The sequence below is a fragment of the Mercenaria mercenaria genome, chromosome 15, assembly GCF_021730395.1.
Source record: "Mercenaria mercenaria strain notata chromosome 15, MADL_Memer_1, whole genome shotgun sequence".
NCBI lineage: Eukaryota > Metazoa > Mollusca > Bivalvia > Venerida > Veneridae > Mercenaria > Mercenaria mercenaria.
In genome coordinates, this window is record NC_069375.1 from 61,586,301 (window position 1) to 61,608,176 (window position 21,876).

The 21,876-nt window shown below is 32.5% G+C and overlaps 1 protein-coding gene across 1 annotated transcript in view; it reads right to left on the reverse strand.

Annotated features, from left to right (window-relative positions):
• Positions 1 to 2,611: 2,611 nt before the first annotated feature.
• LOC123562358 (trichohyalin-like) overlaps positions 2,612 to 21,876 on the reverse strand; it is a 34,432-nt gene continuing 15,167 nt past the window's right edge. The window contains exons 8-10 of the mRNA XM_053525399.1: positions 14,198 to 14,230; positions 11,719 to 11,743; positions 2,612 to 10,437 (exon numbers count right to left, since the gene is read on the reverse strand). Of these exons, the coding sequence (XP_053381374.1) occupies positions 10,421 to 10,437; positions 11,719 to 11,743; positions 14,198 to 14,230 (75 nt within the window). The 3' untranslated portion in view covers positions 2,612 to 10,420. The remainder of the gene's footprint in view (positions 10,438 to 11,718; positions 11,744 to 14,197; positions 14,231 to 21,876) is intronic.

Consider the following 21,876-nt stretch of genomic DNA (forward strand, 5'->3'; position numbering starts at 1 on the left):
AACCGGTAAACAGTGTACTGTTCTACTGTGTTAGAATTAAATCTCTTGGAATAAGCAAAATTATATACTTCTTTGCGTAAAACTTTAAATATTGTCTGAAACCGTAATGTTCTTGGCTTAGATATTTGACATGTACATTATATAGTAGCCATTTACCATTGTCTTTTTTCTGATCATGCCCCTGGGGTTTAAACTGGCCCCGCCCTGAGACTCATTGGTTTTGCATAGAATTATATAGGGTAAACGTTTTTTCTTGTTCAAATCTATTTTTTTTCTTTATATTTCAATTTTATTTATTCTGTTTTTACTTTTTTAGCTTACCATCAATCAAGTGTCATCAGAGACAGTCTTGGACCAGGTAATAACGTTTCATGAACTGCTTCATGAATGATATTTAAACTTTGTCATAAGCAAGAATAAAAACCGCAATGGGAGCTCGAACAGAATACTGTGGTAAGTTAAAAGGGAACGCGTACTAGTAATCTGCAGTCAGCACTCATTAAAGTAAAGAGCTGGCATACGCATGAACTAAATGAATTGTGTAATTTGTAAATATCAAGTTGCAACATGCAATTAATATACATATAAGTTAAAAGTTGACTTGCAAGGATTTTAAGAATTCTGTTTTGTAATTATCAAGTCGCATCATGTAATTTATATAAACAGGAGTAAGAAATTGGCATCTTTAAATTTCAGAGTTTCAAAATCAGATTTCAACGATGAAATTGTTAAAATAATCATCTGAAACAGGCTTTCAGTCTCAATGTCACCATGCCCTTAACATCATAAACAATAGAAGTAATCTACTGACCACTGATAAACACCCTTTGAAGTTTGATGACTGAGCAAAAGCGATTTTTTTACTTATTAAGCGAGAACTATTCTCAGTCTCAGGACAGTCATTGAGCTAAATATTACACTCCATTTTTCTTCAAGATGGGACATAGATATGCCTCCTGGTTCTCGGAATAAAATTTCGGACTGGTTTTTAGCATTAGAGACAGCGTAGGACTAAATAAACGCTAAAATAACTAAAAACGTTTGCCAAATTTGCTACACGAAGTAGAATCTAGTCATTCACCGACCTCTGCGCTGTATAATATTGTAATAACTAGTAGCTAGTTCCAAAAGAAATGAAAATGTTTTGTAGATTATACAGATTGAACCTATATCTTCACATGTAGGCGCCCGTGGCACCACCGGTTACTAACTTTGCTTTCCAGGGCGAGAACAGTGATCATGGTAACAAAATATAAATAAGCCTTGATTAACATGTTTATATCATCAATATTGCATGATATGGTGTCACAGGAAGTAAAAACGAATACCAATAACCTGTCGGAAACCAGCCATTTTAAAAACTACTCTGTCATAATAACACGCCAAAACCAAGCAGACTTTTCTTTTCAGAGCAATGCTTATATGTTATAGAGTAGTTTGCCACGTGGAAAAGTTATATAGATGAATCATGAAAATTTTATATATATAAAGAAAAGAAAACACCAATTTTAACTTATTAAAATGTATTTGCAACAGAAATCTCATATTCTTTATCAAATACTTTTCTGGAAAGGTCAAATGTACTAACAGATAAAATTAATCAATAACTTCTCCACCAATTTTAACTTATCAAAATGTATTTTCCACTGAATTCTCATATTCTTTATCACAAAACGTACTTTGCACAAACATTGACAGCACGGAGACACAGTGTCAAAGCGTAGAAAAGTAGGAAAGCCTTGTTACACTACTTTTGTAATATGTGGTATGTAATTCATCAGGCTTACTATCACTCCTGACTCTAATTCAAGTTTAAATAAGTAAGTCTATGTCGTGGCGGAAGAAGATATTTTATGAAATTTAAACAACCTAAGGTTGTTTTGCACGTTTCGATCGAAATGTTTTCTACAATGTAGAATTTGATTAACCTCTGATTTTTCAAAACTTCGGAATATACTAAGAAAATTCAGCAAATAATAAAGATAGGGCCGTGTGCTTGATGTTTTGCTAGACTGATTTGAAAAATTTCGACCTCATGCAAGTTTTCATAATGGGAGTATGGGAAAATCGCAACTTTCATAACATTTTCGCGAATAAAATTTTTTCTACAATGTAGATTTTAATGAAACTTCTCGCAGTCGTAAATAAACTTATGACCTATAATATGGCGAAATAAAATGTAGAGGTCCGTGTGCTTATTTTTGAGATATTTGGCTATGATTAAAGTAAGCCGCCTATTCTAAGCTAACTTGAAGACACTATTTTGAATTATTTAAAGTGTCAGATGTTTTAATATCGTATTGTAACTTTATAAAGATAGTAACAGTGCCATTTTGATAAATTAACTCACTGGTTGTCATTTATTTATAAAATGATTTTCGTTTTCGTACGCCGAATCCAGGCATTATTCTAAGTTTTCCGGATAAATGACGTTACGCCATGACTTCCGGTTTATCAAACATGCAGAACTGCCTTAAAGGAGTATCAATTATATTAAACATTATTAGGCACGTGTTTAAGGTGGAGTTCCACTTGAATCTGGAAATTCTCGTAAGCATCAGTGGACACAAATGATTCCATAAGCACATGTATTAAACAACTAACAAGAAGCAATGATGAAACAATTTATTCGAAAGCTTTTAACATCAAATATCTACAGTCCAAATGCATAGCCTTTAAAAACAAAATCTGACATCGCATATAAACTGCTGCAAATTATATTGACCCGAACTGCGGAACATTCCCGAGATGTTCGATTAGCTACAATTTGCTGTTTTCTCTGACAACGACAAATGGACTATTTCGTCGTTTTAAAGAATAAACATTTGAAATATAAAACACGGATTAAATAAAAAAGTAAAAGAAACATTTCTACCAAATACACACGCCACGCGTTATCAATTGAAATATGTAACTGATTTATATATGTGCATCATATTTGAATATACAATGTTGTTTCAATAAAGTACATTTGCTTTCCTGCAACGTGTAATATGATATCTGAATAAGCTGAACCGGTAAAACGGCTTTGCGTTAGTATCAGAACTGGGTCACTAGAGCTTTTTACAAAAGATTGCACACTAGTATCACAGAACCTTGTGTTTGGACTGGCTTCGACTCGGTCCTGCTCTACAATTTGGAAAACAACATAACACCTCCCAAGATAACAGTTTAATTAAAATCAATCCTTTTATTCACCAACAGAATGATAAAAGATTGGTCCGTATTTTCAACTGGTCCAAACACCCAAGTTCCTGTGTTCACACGAGTATATTTGATTCGTGTTATATACAAACATGAACATACAGTGTTTAAAAGGAGGTGAATACATATTTTCAGAGAAGACTTATATAAAGAGAAAGATTGCTATATCAAAATTTATCAGTACATATTGCATACAGACGACACAAAAGTTCAGAAAGCATTAGAAAATCGATTAAGCAAACATGCATCAATTATTTTAAGTTTTATTTATACAGTTTACCATTGCTTAACTGTTATCAATAAAAACACTTATTTGACGAGCGACCGATCTTATCACACGTAAGAAATATAAAAATCTTTCATAGCCAACAATAGTAATATTTCAATAATGTGCAGAAAGGAATCTACCATCAGATCTAAAATCAGTTAATGAGAGCAAATGCACTCTAAAATTAATCATCGCAGTTATTTGAGGAAATGTAGATTATTTAAAGCAGTTGATTCCTTTAGATTTTGTTGCTATTATTGTATGCAATATATAAAAAAATTCGAGATATCTATGAATGAGTTAAATAATTACAATCAAGACCAATACCAAAGAAATCACTTTATATACACCACGTTGTTCTTAAGTCAATGATTTAAATGGAATCTGAAGACGCAATGCAAAAATAATATGTATACATATAATATGGATGACACACGAAATAACCCGGTTAAAATACATTTATAACCACTACATTTGCAATTTTAAGAAATTATTCTTATAAAACAAAACAACAACAACAACAAATTCATTATTAGGATGAAATGAAATATCACATATCTGAGTCTCTCTCAGTAAAGTACCTATTTTGTACATATTTTGATTTTTAAAAAACAAGATATTTGTTTGCAAACACTTAACAGATTTAGAAATAATGCATAAAAGAAATCAAAAACATTTAAACAATATATATTGATAAATATGTGGGCCTTGTGAATTTCTTCCACCTATAATTTGCTCAAATCAAATGAACTGATCACTCGTATGCAATGCAAACGCTACAACAAGTACAAAGTGCCAATCATAACAACCATTAACATTGAAAGAAGATAACCTTTTCCAATAACTTATTGACAGATAGGTTATCAGCGTGGATACAAAAGTGCAATATGTTTGTTTTGTCTACAGAGTTACAGATCTGTAGTAACAGTTGTCAAGTGCATATTGAGAAGTATTCGTAACACACGCAAAAATTAAATTCCATCGTTATTAATTCTATTTGATGAATCATCAAAACATTTGACTCTTCCTAATAATAACAAGCAAATTCGATGAATTGGTATCCCCCGCCGAAAGGGTTTGTGGTGAGGAATGGCAAAAAGATATATCCGGCAAAAAGTTAAGGATGTTAATAAGAGGCAAATAATTTCATTAGTCAAAGTCAATTTAACAGAAAACAAATGTTTAATTAAAGAACACATAATAAATGTATGATACTTTGATCCTGACTAAAGAATTTTTTTTGAATGGGATATGCTTACTGTAATAAGCTTAGCTTTTAAAATTAAATGCAGTTAATTGAAATGTGAGCTTTAAGTTTAACTGGAACGAAATATTGTCTTTGACTGGTTTGGCACCAAGTGTTGCTGTTTAACATGTACATTTGAACTTAAAAGAACAGATGTTCTTAAGAGAACACAGGTAAGATATCTTTAACATGGCTGAGGGCAAGGTCTGTGCAGTCACAACTTAACATGTTGAAGGTTTGAACATTTTAAAAAAAAGGAATGGAAATATATGTATGTACATAGATATATGTATATATTTATTTTTTAGGGGGTGGGGGAGCAGGGGAACGGGAGAGGAAACAAAATTTCATATGTTAACTATAAATATTGATTGAAAATTAAAAATGAAAAAAAAAAAAAAAAAAAGGTAAAAGGGTAAAGTTGGGGGGGGGGGGGGGGGGTGCAGAGAATGCATGATCAGTGGTGGGCATGACTGGGTGGAGAAGTGAGGTGAGGGAATGGTACAACTTGGAAGGTTTGAAAAAATATAAAATATAAAATAAGAAATGAAATTGTTTTATTATTTTTTTTTTTGGGGGGGGGGCGGGGGTAGGGGGGAGGGGGTTTGAGAGGGGGAGGGGGTGTGACCAAGGCAAGTGGGTGACCAGGTTTGGGTGCGCAACTTCACATGTTTATAATAAATGTTCACAGAAAAGAATGAAAGAAATTTAATGAAATTCTGTCAAATGGTAAGTTTGTTATGTACAAATATGTGGATTTTTAGACAATTAAAGGGCAATGACTCTGAAGTTACAAAAGAAAACCGTACAAAATTGTCTGTGCACAACCACATTATAGTGTTCTAAATTCTGTTAAAGTTTCATAGTTTAGGTCAAATATATCAAAAGTTATGATGCAGAAATTGCCATATCTATAGATCTACAGTACACTATATAGTTAACACTAGAAACTTCTAAGGGCCATAACTCTGGTGTTACTTGGGCAATCTGTCTAACACTTAATGGGCCCCATAACCTCATATATAGTGGTGAACATGTATATGAAGTTTGTTTGAAAAAAAATCTAAAAAAAGGAAAGATTTCTATTTTTTTTCGGAGGGTGGGGGTCGGGGGATGGTGGGGGTGGAGGTGTGTGATCAAGGTAAGGGGGTGACCAGGTGTGGGTACACAACTTCACATGTTTACAATAAATGTTCATGGAAAGGAATGAAAGAAATTCAATGAAATACTACCAAATGGTAACTTTGTTATGTACAAATATGTGGATTTTTATACAATTAAAGGGCAATAACTCTTAATTTACACATAAATCCGAATGAAATTGTGTGTACACAACCACTTTATGGTGATCTAAATTCTGTTTAAGTTTCATAGTTCTAGGTCACATATATCAAAAGTTATGATGCAGAAATTGCTATATTTATAGTACCCTATATAGTTAACACTAGAAACTTCTAAGGGCCATAACTCTAGTGTTACTTGGGCAACCTGACTGAAACTTGACGGGCCGCAAGAACTCATTGTGGTGAACATGTATATGAAGTTTTAAATAAATATTCCCAACCATTTCCTAGATATGACTCCGGACGGACGGACGGACGGACGGAAAGACGGACGGACAGACGGACGGACGACGCCAAAACTACATCCCTCCGACTTTCGTCGGGGGATAACAAACCACCTTTAACTACATCACATGTTTATTTAAGTTTCAAAGTATAAACTAGGAAAAATTGATTTTATGATTGAATGGAATCTGCCTTAGTGTACATTTTAAAATATTAGCCAGTTATTCTTGTTGAAAGGTTAATAAAAGTAAGATAATGAACAATACAATGGTTGGCACCGTTGTGCGCTGCAGACACTACAACGTTGCGGAATGCTAAGTTAAATATTGAAACAAAATGTGTCAGAAATATACTGGGCGTCATTGAAAAGTTACCATTTAATGTATACCTCTTTATTTTTATACAATATCGACGTCATTTTTTCATGGCCTGTGCGCGGTCTGTTACTCATAGACCCTGTCTGATTATGTCTCCTAGCTTATTCCATGACTGTCAGGTGAGAACAGCACAAACGACGTGCAATTTCACGACATGAAAGTTCGGCGTCAACCACGAAAATGGCGTGATGGCGTTGATCGTGCCTTAAACGTGGCATTGTTAGCAAAGATATTCTGTATTTTTAACGTATTCCTTTTAGTCTGTCGACTAACTTTCAAGTGTGATGAATGATTTGTGATAGAATTTTCGTACATGTCGACATTGCTCGAAAAAGTCATTTTATCACGTGCAGCCCGTGCCTCAAATGGAACTCATCGAATTTGACAAATCTTTACACCACGTCTCTGTTGCGTCATAAATGTAGTCGAGTTATGCTTTTAATACAATCCAATGCGATTTTTAAAATATATTGGCCATTAGGGTGGTAACTTTCCAGTGACGCTGAGTATATAAAGAAAATTGTTTCAGCGGGTTAACATATTGTCAATTTTCTTTCTAATCGCGCTGGTGTATTGTACAATAAGCACCGTTGCGGACACTACAGATTTTGGAACGTCTCGGTTATCTAAAATACTCAATGGTCATTCATTTAAAGAGAATTCCTACAGTTTATTTCCTTTCATAGATTTTTTTTATTCACTTATATGATAGGAAAATTTGAGCTGAAAACAATGAACAAATAAAAACAATGGGTCACCAGTCTTGTTTTTGTGAAAAATTGTTTTGAACACACCCACTGTCGCTAAAACTGCCAGCGATTTTTCAACATTTTCATATTTTTCTGCTTTTTTATAAATACCAACCAAAATATACATCAAAACAGCACAGTAAGGATTGTTTTTCTTTTTACAGATTTTATTATATATTTATTTGATATCATAGTCATATTATTAATACTCTATCCTTACAATAGAGGGTACAAATGAAAAAAAAGAGTTTCATATTCACTTTTGTGAACCTTTTTAAATGAAAAATACCCATAGTGAAGAATTTTTTTTTTCAATTTTTTCCTGTTTTTCTTGTGTATAGATAATTGTATTGTGAGCATAAAATGGCTAAATGGCGCGAACCTGGTCAAATTGATTACATGTATGTCTGCTAGAAGTTAAAAAATTGAAAAAATCTTAATTATTTTTATACTTGAATACATAATAATCTGAATGGTGATATTGTTTTATCAGTACTAAGTCAATTATCTTACATTATATGAACACCACTGTCTTTTTACTAAAATGCGATGTGAAAACACAACCACAAAAATAGCAAGATACCTGTCAGGCACGATACTTGTCAATACAACATAAACCAGTATCAACATTTGATTACTGATAAAACTTATCAAAATTGTTATTTCATTCAAGATTCCTCATATTCAAGATTGTCTGTCACATGCTTCAACAAATGTTGACTTCAGTTCAGTTTTCCATAGAAAGTGTCGGCTGCGCAGAAAGATGCGCATAAAAACTATAGGAATTCCCTTGAACATATTTTCCTTAACAAAATACGTTTTGAAATTTAATTTGAATACGAAAATAAATATATAAATTATTATATCATATAAAACACAATGGCACTTCAAATGATAAATGGTTTGAAGTACAAAAAAAAACAAGAACAACAAAAAAGAACTAAAAATAGAAAAAAGATCAATAATGTCATTTGGCCTTGTTTCACTCAAATGTGTTAGAACAGAAAAAATAGTACTTTTAAGTTGACACATTTGTCTACGAGTACAGTAATATCTTTTTCAACATGAATGCTTTTTATAACAAGTATTCAATATGCCAAGGAAGCACTTTTCTCAGTGCAACAGCCTAACAATGAAAAAATACTACCTTTAGCAACTCGTTTTTCATTCCACGAGACAAAAAAGACCATGTACATTTTTTTTTTATATAGGCTTGATAAACATTGTCGCCTTACTGCCGGTATCATTATAATCATGAAAAAAGAGCTCTTTTGTAATTTGTAATATTTTGTAAACATTATTGACCATAACACACAATATTGTGAATATGGCGATAAAATGAATACCATGCATTATTTTGTCATGCACTACTTACTCTGGAATAGGGACTTGTACAGAGGTTACAATTCTGGACAGTCCAACGCCATAAACACCTCACCGTTTTTTTTAGATGCATTTGCAATAATATCCAGGCAACAAAATTTCATGTAACAAATGTTTTATTGCTTTTAACCAATCTGACTGTCAATTTGTCTTTGGAAGTTGCTGTAATTAAAAAAAGGAGCTACGCTGGGAAAATCAAATTTATGCTTTTTGATGTTTAGAGAATATGAAATGCGATCAGTGAGCAGAGAAATTGAATTGAAAACCTTTTAAAAATTGCGTCTTACAAAAAATTCAAACATTGATAAATAAAACAACATTGTACTTTTAACTGGGAACGTAAGGCTCTATCAGTATAGCGCATCCAGTTACTCATCAACTTACGTCAAAAATATTGGTTAGGATTTCGATGATCGGACTCGTAGACCTATACATTGTGTCTAATGCTTGGTCGAGTGACAAATTAAGGATTTCCTAGACAACAGATTGTACCCCAATACCTCAGACTCTATACAAATGACAATTCTGGAGATTTTCTCACCATATTTAACGCAAATGGTATCTCAAAGAAAAAGGCACTGACAATCAATTTGTCTGAAAACTATGAAAACCTTCGTTTTGTGCAATGTTATCATCAATGCCACTATATCAAAAAGAAGTTGGATAACATTTTTTCGAATACCATGAGATATCAAATGTATTAAACTGTCCGGAAGTATATAGCTCCTAAATAGGTCCCTATCCGGAAATACAAAAGATATTGCAAGTAGGCAGAGAAATGTACATGTCTTATATGCCTTATTTTTTGTGTAAAAACGCTTTTCATTTATGACACGTTTTCGTGTAAAAGCGTCCATATAAACAATTTTTCCAACTAGTTCTTAGTAGGTTCTAAATATTCATTTCAGTTGATGTTATTTTCCTTCTTTAACTTTAGTGTTTGTGACTTTGACCAAGAGTTGCAGGTTAAAACCAATTTCCTTTAACTCTTTTATGTTCAAACTGGAAAAGTCCATTAAATAATACGGCTTGTGTATAATGATGAAGGTTTATATTGATATATGAAGCAAATCAGTTTTCAAATGAGAAAAAAATAAAGATTTACAAGGACATTCTACATCAGCCAAATTTGAAGATTATCTCCCTCTTATACAACATAAATTTTAATATTATAGATGATGTACAACAAAAACGGCATATAGAAACGAAAACATATTTCAAAACTAAATCAAAACTAAAACAACATTATTAAGTGAAAATTTTAAAACACCAGTTGATTGTTTTAATAAACACGTCATGCATTAGACCATTTACCATATGGACATTTCTACATACACACTTAAATCATCTGTCATTTCGTAATCAGGTAAAATCGATTTGGGAAGAAATATTTTACAGATTCTATCACCACATGTTTACAATGAAATTTCTTAGTTAATATCACGACTGATTCATGTTTCCTTCGTTTTAGATTGGAAGTAGTAAAATGATATGCTTTAGATTAACACATATTTGTTTTTAAAACTTGTAACATGATTTAAACTCGATTTGTACCGCAACCCAAAGTGGTAAAATGCCTACGACTATCTGTATTCACGTCAACAAATGTCCATTGCGTTAAAAACTCAAGACAGAACACATGCTGAAATTAAAAATGATATAAATTATGTTAAAATTATGCTAAAATAAATGGTATGGAATACGCATTTAGATATTATACAAAAAACAATTATTAAGACTTTTTACGCAAATACTATAACATAAAGATCAAATACGGCACCTTGGATTTGTTTCCGGAAACAAATCGAACGTATTTCAGAAATAAAAAAATGCAAAATATAGTATCAATGTAATATAGATATAAGTCTATATAAAAATGGTACAGTAACTGGAACCATTTTCTTAAAAAAGAGACAGATAACTGATCATTTGATTCAGGACATATAAGTAGGTAGGCATATTTGAAATCATTTCAAAAGAATTAATATTGTTAACAAAAATGTGCATTTGAATCTTTGCCACGCTTTGTCTGTATAAATGAAGTAATCTATATTTAAAAAAAAACTACGCTTAAATATTCTAAAGAAATAAAAAAAGTTTTGCTTACATCAGTGTTGTACATTTCACTACCTCTCCAAAAAAATTATCATATTATTTAGATTGCATTCGATGATTAAAAAGGTATTTCAAATAATTATAATATCTACATAGACATGACCGTAAACGAAACCACGTTCTTGAACACTGTTTTGTTAAAATTTCTGGTCTTATGATTAAAATGAGTTATATTTTTATGAAAGAGTCTAATAAAACCGGTCCTAAGAAAAATGAGATGTGTTGCCCATTGCCTCATAACAGATTTCGTTGTGCTCTTTGTTTCTAATGGATTTTCTTATAGTTGTGAAAACTCATACTCCAATTAAGTCAATTGTGAAGGCCAACCATAGGCTATATATTGATGTAAAGAATAATGTCGTCAAATAGGTTTATTAACAAATGCAAGTCTTAGGATCTTCTCATAAACGCGAGATTTTTCAAACTAGTATAGAGCCGCCGTTGAAATGAAATAAATCAGAAAGTAGAAAAAATTAAAACGAATTCTTTAAAACACATCTGAGTAAACTTACATAAAGGATACACTGTATGTAAACCAAACACTGTATTATCTAATTATCTAAAGTAATTATGCTTCGTTTGCTTTACGCGTTAAAACCCAGACAAGTTAGAAAATGGCAATCATAATGATCTTTGAAAGGAAGAGCTGCTTTGTTAACAAGGTGTAATATGATGTGACTTAAAAAAGCTTCTAATAAACAAAAACATTCTTTAGAAAATAAAAGTTGCATAAGTAAATATAATGAAAGAAATTATTCTTAACATTGAAGTCTTTGACTCGGCACAATTGTACAAGACCTATACTTACATGAAGTACTGCCATCATACGAGGCCTGCATGTAAATAGAACGGAAAAATACTGAACCATTATTGAGTACAGTAGGATTCACATTTACCTTTCAGGTAAAGTGTTCGCAAATGATAATGCTTTCGTTATTATTTGACAATATGTACTGTTCACAATGTTATTTTCCTATGGCAACTACTTTCAATGAATATGCTTTTACCATTTACCAGTAGGTTCACCCTGAGATTGCGTCAGGTAATTAACAGAACATTTTTAATGGCCCACTATGAACGTACAGGGAAAGTTTATCAGCTCCCAAGTGGTTTAGACAAAGCATAATAATCTGCACAAACTTAGGAGAGGGTCATGCAAAAATCTTTTCTGTATAAATATTTAAGAATTGGTTTCGAATGAGACTTTGTTTGACACATTTTTTTTTCATATTTTTTGTGGTGTGGGGGGGGGGGGGGGGGGGGGGGGGGCTTTAACGTCGCACCGACACATGATAGGTCATATGGCGGCTTCCCAGCTTTAATGGTGGAGGAAGACCCTAGGTGCCCCTCCGTGCATTATTTCATCACGAGCGGGCACCTTTGTAGAACCACCGACCTTCCATAAGCCAGCTGAAAGGCTTTCTCGCATGAAGACTTCAACGCCCCGAACACTCGAACACACATTGATGAGGGGCAAGTGATTTGAAGTCAGCGACCTTAACCACTCGGCCACGGAGGCCCCTTTTCTTTTTTTAAGCTCTGGTTGTCATGCATTTTTGACATATCCAAATAACTGGAACGATCTTGGTAGAATGTCACAAAAGGAACAGTTGAGTACAAATATTTGAAAGTTAAGCCAGCATTTATTTGCAGTTTCCATTAAATACATATAGATAAAAGCAACCATACTCACTTCCACTGTTTTGATAAATCGGGATAATTTGATTATCGTTATGTATATTCCGTGAAATGTTTTGATTTATAACGTTTATTAAAAAGCATTCCTATTCGTCAAAGAACATGTCAAAGTTCCTTTCAAATATATTGGAGCCTCAAAGGTTACGAGAACATAAATAAATTACATTAGAAAATGAGAAAGTTTAATCTGTGTCCAAAGTTTGAATATAGATCCAGTCGCTTTCGGCTAAATACAATAGATGTCACATGAGTTAGCGCGCATGACTTTTAGATTGTGAAATTGGGCACATCAGAGGTTGGAGCTATTAGTCTTCAATGAGGATCATGCTATTGGACAATAGTTTAAGTCTTTGACAACTGTATTTAATAAAACCATCACGACCGGGCACCTGGGTAGAACCACCGACCTTCCGTAAGCCAGCTGGATGGCTTCCTCACATGAAGAATTCAACGCTCCGAGTGAGGCCCGAACCTACATCGATGAGGGGCAAGTGATTTGAAGTCAGCGACCTTAACAATTCGGCCACGGAGGCCCCATTAATACTTTTAAAAGTGAAGTAAAAAATAATCAGTCCTTTTCCAGACAACTGATTAGGCAGACAAAACATGACTTTAATTCGTGTAGAGGTCTCTGCTTTCATAATATATAACATTAATATTTTTCTCATGGTTAACACAATATTGTTATAAGTTCTGCTGCGGCCCTGCTAAAAAGTTAATTGGTGCATCAAAATAAAATAAAATAATAGAGAAATTTTTCTGAAGATTTTTTTTTGACATTAAGAAACGTTATCTCATCTATTTTAATGTTAGGTTTTTAGATAAATTTATTTTTTGATCTCCGCAGTAGAAACTTAATTTAAAAAAATTGATCCCAGGATCTGGGAACTCGTAAAGTTTTTGTGCATGTTTATGAGTAATAATTAATTTAAAATATGTTGCAATCATTGTGTTTGCCTCAAGACCATATAAGTGGGAAGTTTTGAGCTGGACAATAATTGATCAGAATTATTTTTTTTATTCAAAATTGCACTGAATTATCGTTAACTTGATTGATTTCTGTTAATACTTCAAGACTGGACAAGCTTGTGTACAAACTTAATGTCCTGCACACAGTGTTTGGTCTTTGAACAAAATCTGTACAATAAAAGGATTTGGTTCATCAAATATGTTGTATTATTATTTCTTAAATCGTTCACAAGAATAGAATAAGTGTAACAGTTATGAAATACTATCATCAACATTACCTGTAAGCACTTTTTCCAAACGTTCCTTGTAATTTCGATCCAAGTCAAACAAGTTATACCGTGGTGTGATAAAACCTTGCTGAATATTTACGTAATCAATAACGATATCATCAATTCTGTTTAACGCATATTTTAAAAACTTTCTAAAAAGTCAAACCTGATGTTTTATAAAATGTAAAACTTAGCATAAGTTAAGCTTATCCGTGTGTACATCAAAGTAATACACTTGTAATGTATATATACCTCAACGAGATAGCACCGTATTGTGGAATGTGAAAAGAAATTGGCAATTTTTTAAAATTTCAAAATGTATGAGATACATTACTTTTTTAGAATACCTACCGTTGTATGTATGCTTCCTTTTATTTCTTCAAACTGAAAATAGGAAATTAGAAAATAAATTTCTATTAATTAATTTCCAAAATTACAGTACATTACCATCACTAAAAAGGAAGATGACCCATACTTTCACGAACAGGTACAAAAGAGGTAAAGGAACAGGAAAAAAGAAGGATATCTGAAAGTAGCTTTAAAACTATAAGACTCCAAAACAAAAAAGAATCATTTTTGAAAGGAACGTCAACTTGCATATTTTCTTCGCCTCAGTTTCTATATACAGCAAAGTAATTAAACGTTAAACTGATGAGATGTGTACAGTAGCAATTGTGTTTGATATATTCCGATCTTGAAAACGTATTTCAATGTAATTACAACTGTATAAACTACGTCAGAACAAAGAGATCTGACAGAGTTTTATTTTTGTCAAAATAAAACAACAAAATTTATTGTATAGTTTGTTTTATTCCTTTATTGTCCTGAAAGTGTGATAACAAGCGATATTTAGTCCCTTATATAAATGAAAATGCATTTGTTTTAAACGTCTGAAAACTCGTATAGTTAATTTGTATGTTCGTCTCTAATTAATTTGAAATATGTTGTAATTCTCATGTTTGCTTCAATTCAATGAAAATGGCAAGTTGGATAATAGTTGTCAGTATAAACATTTATTCAAATTGCACTCCGTTAATAACCTAAACTTCAGTTATTTCTGTTCATGCTATAAAACTAGACAACTTTGTGTACAAACTTGATGTTCTTCATAAAGTGTTTATTCCATGAACAAAATCTGTTCAATAAAAGGATTCTGTTCAACAAATATGGTGTATTAAAATAAATCTTGTATCATTCAATAGAATAAGTGTAACACTGATGAAATACTATCATCAACATTATCTGTTAAGACTTTCTCTAAACTTTCCTCGTAATTTCTGTCCTAGTCATGTTATACCGTGGGGTTGGTGTGATAAAATCTGCTGAATATTCATGAAATCAATAATTATTTGATATATTCTGTTTTACAAATGTTTTAAAAACTTTTTATAAAGTCAAACCTGATTTTTTATAAAATATAAATACTTGGTATAAATTAAGCTTTTCCGTGTATTTATAATAGTTTTATATTTGTAAAGCATATATATATTTCATAAAGCATATATATTTCACGAGATAGCACTGTGTTGCAGAATGTGAAAGGAAAGTGATATGAAAATGTGTGCGATACATTACTTTTTTTCAAATATTTACCATACGTTCTTTACGCTTGCGCACATAAAAACTTTACTGAATTCTATTTCAACATGGATAGACACTGACAACTCCGTCTGATAACATAGAGATGATACTTATTTAAGAAACTGTAGGGGAAAGAACTCTGATTTGACTAATAAATTGAAGCTAACATAAAACACGGCGCTAAGACCGAAGGATACGAATTAGTCTAAAACTATCGCTGTAAATACATTTATTACATATATATACTTGTATAAATTCTGTAAAGATACGGAATGCATGTTACAAGTTAATGTGAATAGGCAGAAAAAAAGTCCGTTCTGTACATTTGCATCATATGTTGCCGGACAACTTTCATTAATTTTTTATTACCTGGTACATGTACAATTCTACAAATAGCGCACATACAAACTTCACTCAGTTCTATTTCAACACGGATATACATTGAAATTCAGTTCGATAAAATAGAGATTGTACCTGCCCAAGAAAAGCTAGGGGGAACAACACTGATTTGATTAATATACAGAAGCTAACATTCATACTATTATAAGTGAAGGAAACAATAAACAGGTCCGTTTCCAGACAACTGATCAGGCAGACAAAACATGACCTTAATTTGTGAAAAAGTCTTTGTTTTCTTTCATAATATACAACATGAGTATTTTTCTCATGGTTAACACAATATTTTTACAAGTTCTGCTGCGGCCCTGCTAAAAAGTTATTTGGTGCATCAAAATAAAATAAAATAATAGAGAAATTTTTCTGAAGATTTTTTTTTGACATTAAGAAACGTTATCTCATCTATTTTAATGTTAGGTTTTTAGATAAATTTATTTTTTGATCTCCGCAGTAGAAACTTAATTTAAAAGAAATTTGATCCCAGGAGCTGAGAACTCGTAAAGTTTATGTTCATGTTTTTGACTAATTAATTTAAAATATGTTGTAATTATTGTTTTTGCCTCAAGACCATATAAGTGAGAAGTTTTGAGCTGGACAATAATTGATCAGTATTACTTTTTTAATATTCAAAATTGCACTGAATTATCGTTAACTTGAATGATTGACTGGACAACCTTGTGTACAAACTTAATGACCTGCACAGAGTGTTTGGTGTTTGAACAAAATCTGTACAATAAAAGGATTTGGCTCATCAAATATGTTTTATTATAGTATTTCTTATATCGTTCAATAGAAATGAATAAATGTAACAGTTATGAAATACTACCATCAACATTACCTGTAAGCACTTTTTCCAAACGTTCCTCGTAATTTCGATGGAAGTCAAACACGTTATACCGGGGTGTAATAAAACCTTGCTGAATATTTACGAAATCAATAACGAAATCATAAATTCTGCTTAACGCATGTTTTAGAAACTTTCTAAAAGGTCAAACCTGATGTTTTATAAAATGTAGAAATTAAGCATAAGTTAAGCTTATCCGTGTGTACATCAAAGTTATACATCTGTAATGTATATATACTTCAACGAGATAGCACCGTATTGTGGAGATTTCTTTTAATTAATTTCCAATATAACGGTACATTACCATCACTGGAAAAGGAGATGACCCATATTTTCACGAACAGGTACATATGTTTATTACATCTGTCAAAGTATGTCCAACAATTCACAAGAAAACATGGATCTTTTAGTGTGCCAGATAAAGTTATGCAAAGAAATTTAGAATGATTATATGCACTAATGCCTCTCAATTCAAATGTAATTTTGATTTTGAAGCGTTTTCTATTCTTTTTTAATCGAGCTGCTTTATCATTCAGATAGCTTGTGTCAGGAATTCCGCTTTCAGCATTATCGTAAGCTGGTTCTGGAATAGATTGTTACTAATTTGAAATCGTTCAGAAGCAGTTGCTATATTCTGGATTAATAGGTGCTAAGACCGAAGGATAGGAATTAATTCAAAACTACCACAGGTAAATACATTTATTATATACCTGTATAGAGTCTGAAATAATACGGCATATATTTTACAATTTAATATGAAAAGGCAGAAAAAAATCCGTACTGTACCTTTGTATTATATGTTGCAAGACTACTTTCATTAATTTTGCATGACCTGATACAGTTCATATTTGATAGAGCAAATACTCATTGTAAAACGTTATGTTTAAATTTGGACCAATCAGAAACAAGTTCTAAAATAGCACGTCTGCTGGGGTAGATGGATGACAGAGAGCTCATTCGGTATCCTGCTGTTAAAGAAGACACATCGAGGATTCAAATAATAATTTATCCCAGCACCTTGATAAGGAGACTATTGCAGTTACCCTATCAGGGCGGATAAATTATTAAAAAGAAGAAGGTTTGGAGTTCAAAGACTAAAGAAGAGTTGCAGAATTTCAACAAGGTTTCGAGCTATAGGGCCAGCGCATAGGAGTTTTACCTTAAGGGTAGGTGAATGGTATATACGATAGCATATATAGGCTGAGCATCAGGAAGCTGAGACAGAGACCCAGAATTTGGTAATCTACTGAGATAGTAGGAAAGTTCCAGCTTATAGACGGTTCAGCATTATGGCGAAGTACAGCCAAGGCATCGGAGATGTACCTATATGGTAGCTGAATGCTACATATGATAGCATATAGGCGCTTAGCATCCAGGAGTCAGGGTAATCATATAGAGTTTGAGAGGACAGAGGCCGAGCATCTATGCGATAGGACTCGGATGTTATTGATTCAAAGACATTGTCTGACGGGAACTTCAACAAAAAGACTAGACAAGTATAGAGTCTCCAACCTATAGGAGTTTGAGCTGATCATTTTTAATTGAAGATTATTAGTTTGAAATATTTAGTGATTTGCCTGATCCCTGAAATTGTCTAGCTCATAATAAGAAATCATTTACGAATCACTGGTACACAAATCATTTAGGCAAGGTAGCCAGAGGAAAATTCTATATACGAGATATTTGGTCTCACCAGCTCTACGTTTTAACATTCTACATCGTTTGTCAGCTAGTCTAAGACATAGTCACCTTAGCGATTGGACCCAAACCATTGTTCAAGATACTAAAGGCGTAGGCACTTCCCTGGGTCATATAACTCGTATCCTGATAATATCTACCAACCTTACAATAAAACATGAAAAAATATACAACTGTGCAAAACTATCATAACAATTATGTTTCAAATAAAGGGATGTATCTATATTCTTTCTAACTACAGCAAAATAAATCGATGTGATGTATATGAAACAAATAATTCGCTTTAATGTCTTTGACTTGTCTGAAAGAGGAAAGCTGACAAGGGTGAAAACTGAAACATAACTGTATGTGTATTGAATCTTTTATTGCGGTCTCCTTCGTTTGCAAAACGTACATGTGCTATATTATATCTTTCACATCAGAAATGTTTTAGAAAGGCTTTTCCAGATGTTTGTTACAAAGATATATTTCCAAAATAACTGGACATAGGTTTCTGTGCTTGGTTCATGCACTTAAACAAAAATACAAACTTCAAGACGAAACTATCTATTTTAAATATGTGTCGCTAACATATCAAAATATGTAGATTGAATAATATATTTCAGATATCCTTTTCGGGTAAAGAGGTATTACAGCTGACAAAATTAATCCCGGGTAAAATAATTGGAAGAAATGGATACAACTCGGCTATGACTTTACTGTAGGCTTAGGTGGCTATTGAACTAGTACCCCATGCAAACTATGCACTTATTACAATTAAGCAGGAAAAAACCATGCATAATTATGCATAATTGCCATAAGGATTAATAATCTGAATAGAAAATTATATAAAGATCAAATAAGTTAACGCCTTTGGGAAAGTGTGACATTTTCTTAGGTGAACTTTTTTTAACAAACAGACGATTATTTTGATAAAGTCAAAATCCACAGAATTTAACAAAGTAAAATATATTGAAAAGGTTACTGCTGGAAAGAAAACAATCCTTAACATCAATATATATGCGCCAAGGTACTAGAAATATAAGAAAATTAAAGAAATCAATTTCAGGACTGTTCGATGCATGACTGTCTTATCATGCATAGTACTTAACATAAACAGATTACTTTTCCATTGCACTGGTATAACATGGACAGGGTTAGGATTAACAAACGGTGTTCACTAAACAATTTCACTATAAAAAGATTGTTGCCCTTGAGTAAAGAGGGCTTAGGGTAAATCTCTACTTGTTTTAAATATACAACATTTCTCGTCAGACAAGTTTATAATACATTATTTTAGTTTGTGTTAAATGAAAATAGCATAATGACCAACTTTCAGTTGAAACTGAATTACCGTATAGCGGGTTATTTCTATGGGGGCAATATTTCTGCGTTTCTGCGGTCTCGTGGTAGAATCGCAAAAATATTTCCAGCAGAATATTCATCCAACAAAAATTTAAAACGCAAAAAAATCTGCATTTTTTTTCACCAACGTTGTTTCACGCTATGTTTCCCTAGGTAATCCGGAGGACACAATAGCATGGTTTAATTACTGGAAATTACCGTCGCCACTTGACATTTATCGATAATGGTATAATTAGGTGTGATGGTCAATCTAAGTCCTAACTGTTTATCCCTCAGAAAACATGTTTCTTCTGTGAATGAAATAAACGGAGAGAATTTTACTTGTGTTGTTCTTACTAATATCTTGTGAAGATCTTCCGAACTATACCTTAATAACCTTTATTACTATTAAAAGTGTAGCCGTTATGCCGATATACCGTAGTTTGCAGTTGTTGTTTGTGCAATTGTTGTTGGATTTATATTTTTTTCAATTCACATGTTATTATATCCTATAATGTATTAATTAAATGCAAAGTTATTTTACAACAATTACCGGTAATTTAGTTTATTTTTTTCATACGCTATCATTCTCACAACGCCCGATCACATGGATCATGCGAGGAATTACCTCCTCTTTGGCATCAAAAACGTAAAAAATTTTGTTGCTTTTGTTGCTTTTATGCGAAAACGCAGAAATTAAAGACGCAGAAATTTGTTTCACATTTTTTGGGGCCAAAACGCAGAATATTTTGACCGCAGAAATAACCCGCTATGGTACTTTTACATGACAAAACAGAGTTTTGAACTTGGGCCAATATCTTGTGCAAGTGGGCAAATTACGAATCTAAACAATCGACGAATCAATTATCTTTTGATCCCTGGAATTAATACAAGGGGTTGTATACATTTTAAAAGACAGTATTCCTGACAACTGACACGTGAGCATCAACAAGAATCGGGAACTTTTATAAATAAATTATTTTTTTCCTTTGAACACTATCTTGCAAATGGATATTTGCACTGTATAAACCACAGCCCAGCTTAGCAACGTACTTTATATTCCATTAAACCAGATCATTTCTATATAAGAACTATACAAAATTATGTATACATTTTGATAATCTAATTTTTATGTCCTTGCCACTTGATTGGCATTCGTATGGTTACCTCTTACCTTGTTTAAACTGAAGAGTAAAACGATTAATTAGCTATTTTAGTTGATTTTAACTATATAGCGTGCCTTCCCCAGACATCCATAACGGTATGTAGCTATTCCTGGATTTGGTAAATAGCATGAACTATTCTATTAAGCGGCTTGTTGAACGGTTATTTTGCATTGTGAAAACAGTAATTTGCATAAATATATACTTTTAGCTTAAAAGACTGATAAAGTTTCATTTAAGAAATAATTTATCGCAAAAGAGTGCTTTAACACTATTTATGCACGATGGGTGGTTATACGTCGGGCGAAATTATTTGAACGACGTATCACCACCCGAGTGTATAAATAGTGTTAAAACACGCTTGCTATAAATTATTACGATTCTAATATGCCCTTAATCTAAAACAGTAGATAAAATATAGGAGCGCTCTTTCTTGGTCGCAACAAAAGCGTTGACGTTACCGCAAGTAAATGTGACGTCATTCTAGCGTAAGAGTGTTTTTACAGAGGCAAGCATATTAGAATTAGGGAATTAACACTTTCTTATTGCAACAAGGTATCATAACAGTCCTAAAACCATTTATTTGTATCCTGTTATTAGATGCCCAACCTACGCATAACAACTTTTATTCAGAACTAGATATACGTAATACTGGATCTGGAAAGGAGTGTTATTGAATTCACATTCCGTGGGGGCGGGGTGGGGGCGGGTTGTTGGTAAATCCTAAATTAATGTGCAAAACGTCACATGCTCAATAACATTCCAAACGTTTTCTGGTTCGATGTAAAATACGTTTTCAGATACATGCGACAATATCTTTTAGTACCTTTATGCAATACTTTAGATAACCCTGGTCATGTTGAGTGAAATCTCAATGTTAAGAACCACTTTGGTGTAGAATACTGAAATCCCAAATAAAATTCCAGGTTAACAACTACAGATGCTGACTAAAATCCTATACTAGTTCTTGACATTACGAAAATTACGTTGTGATAAAACCTTCAGTTCTTTTTTTTTTTTTTGCA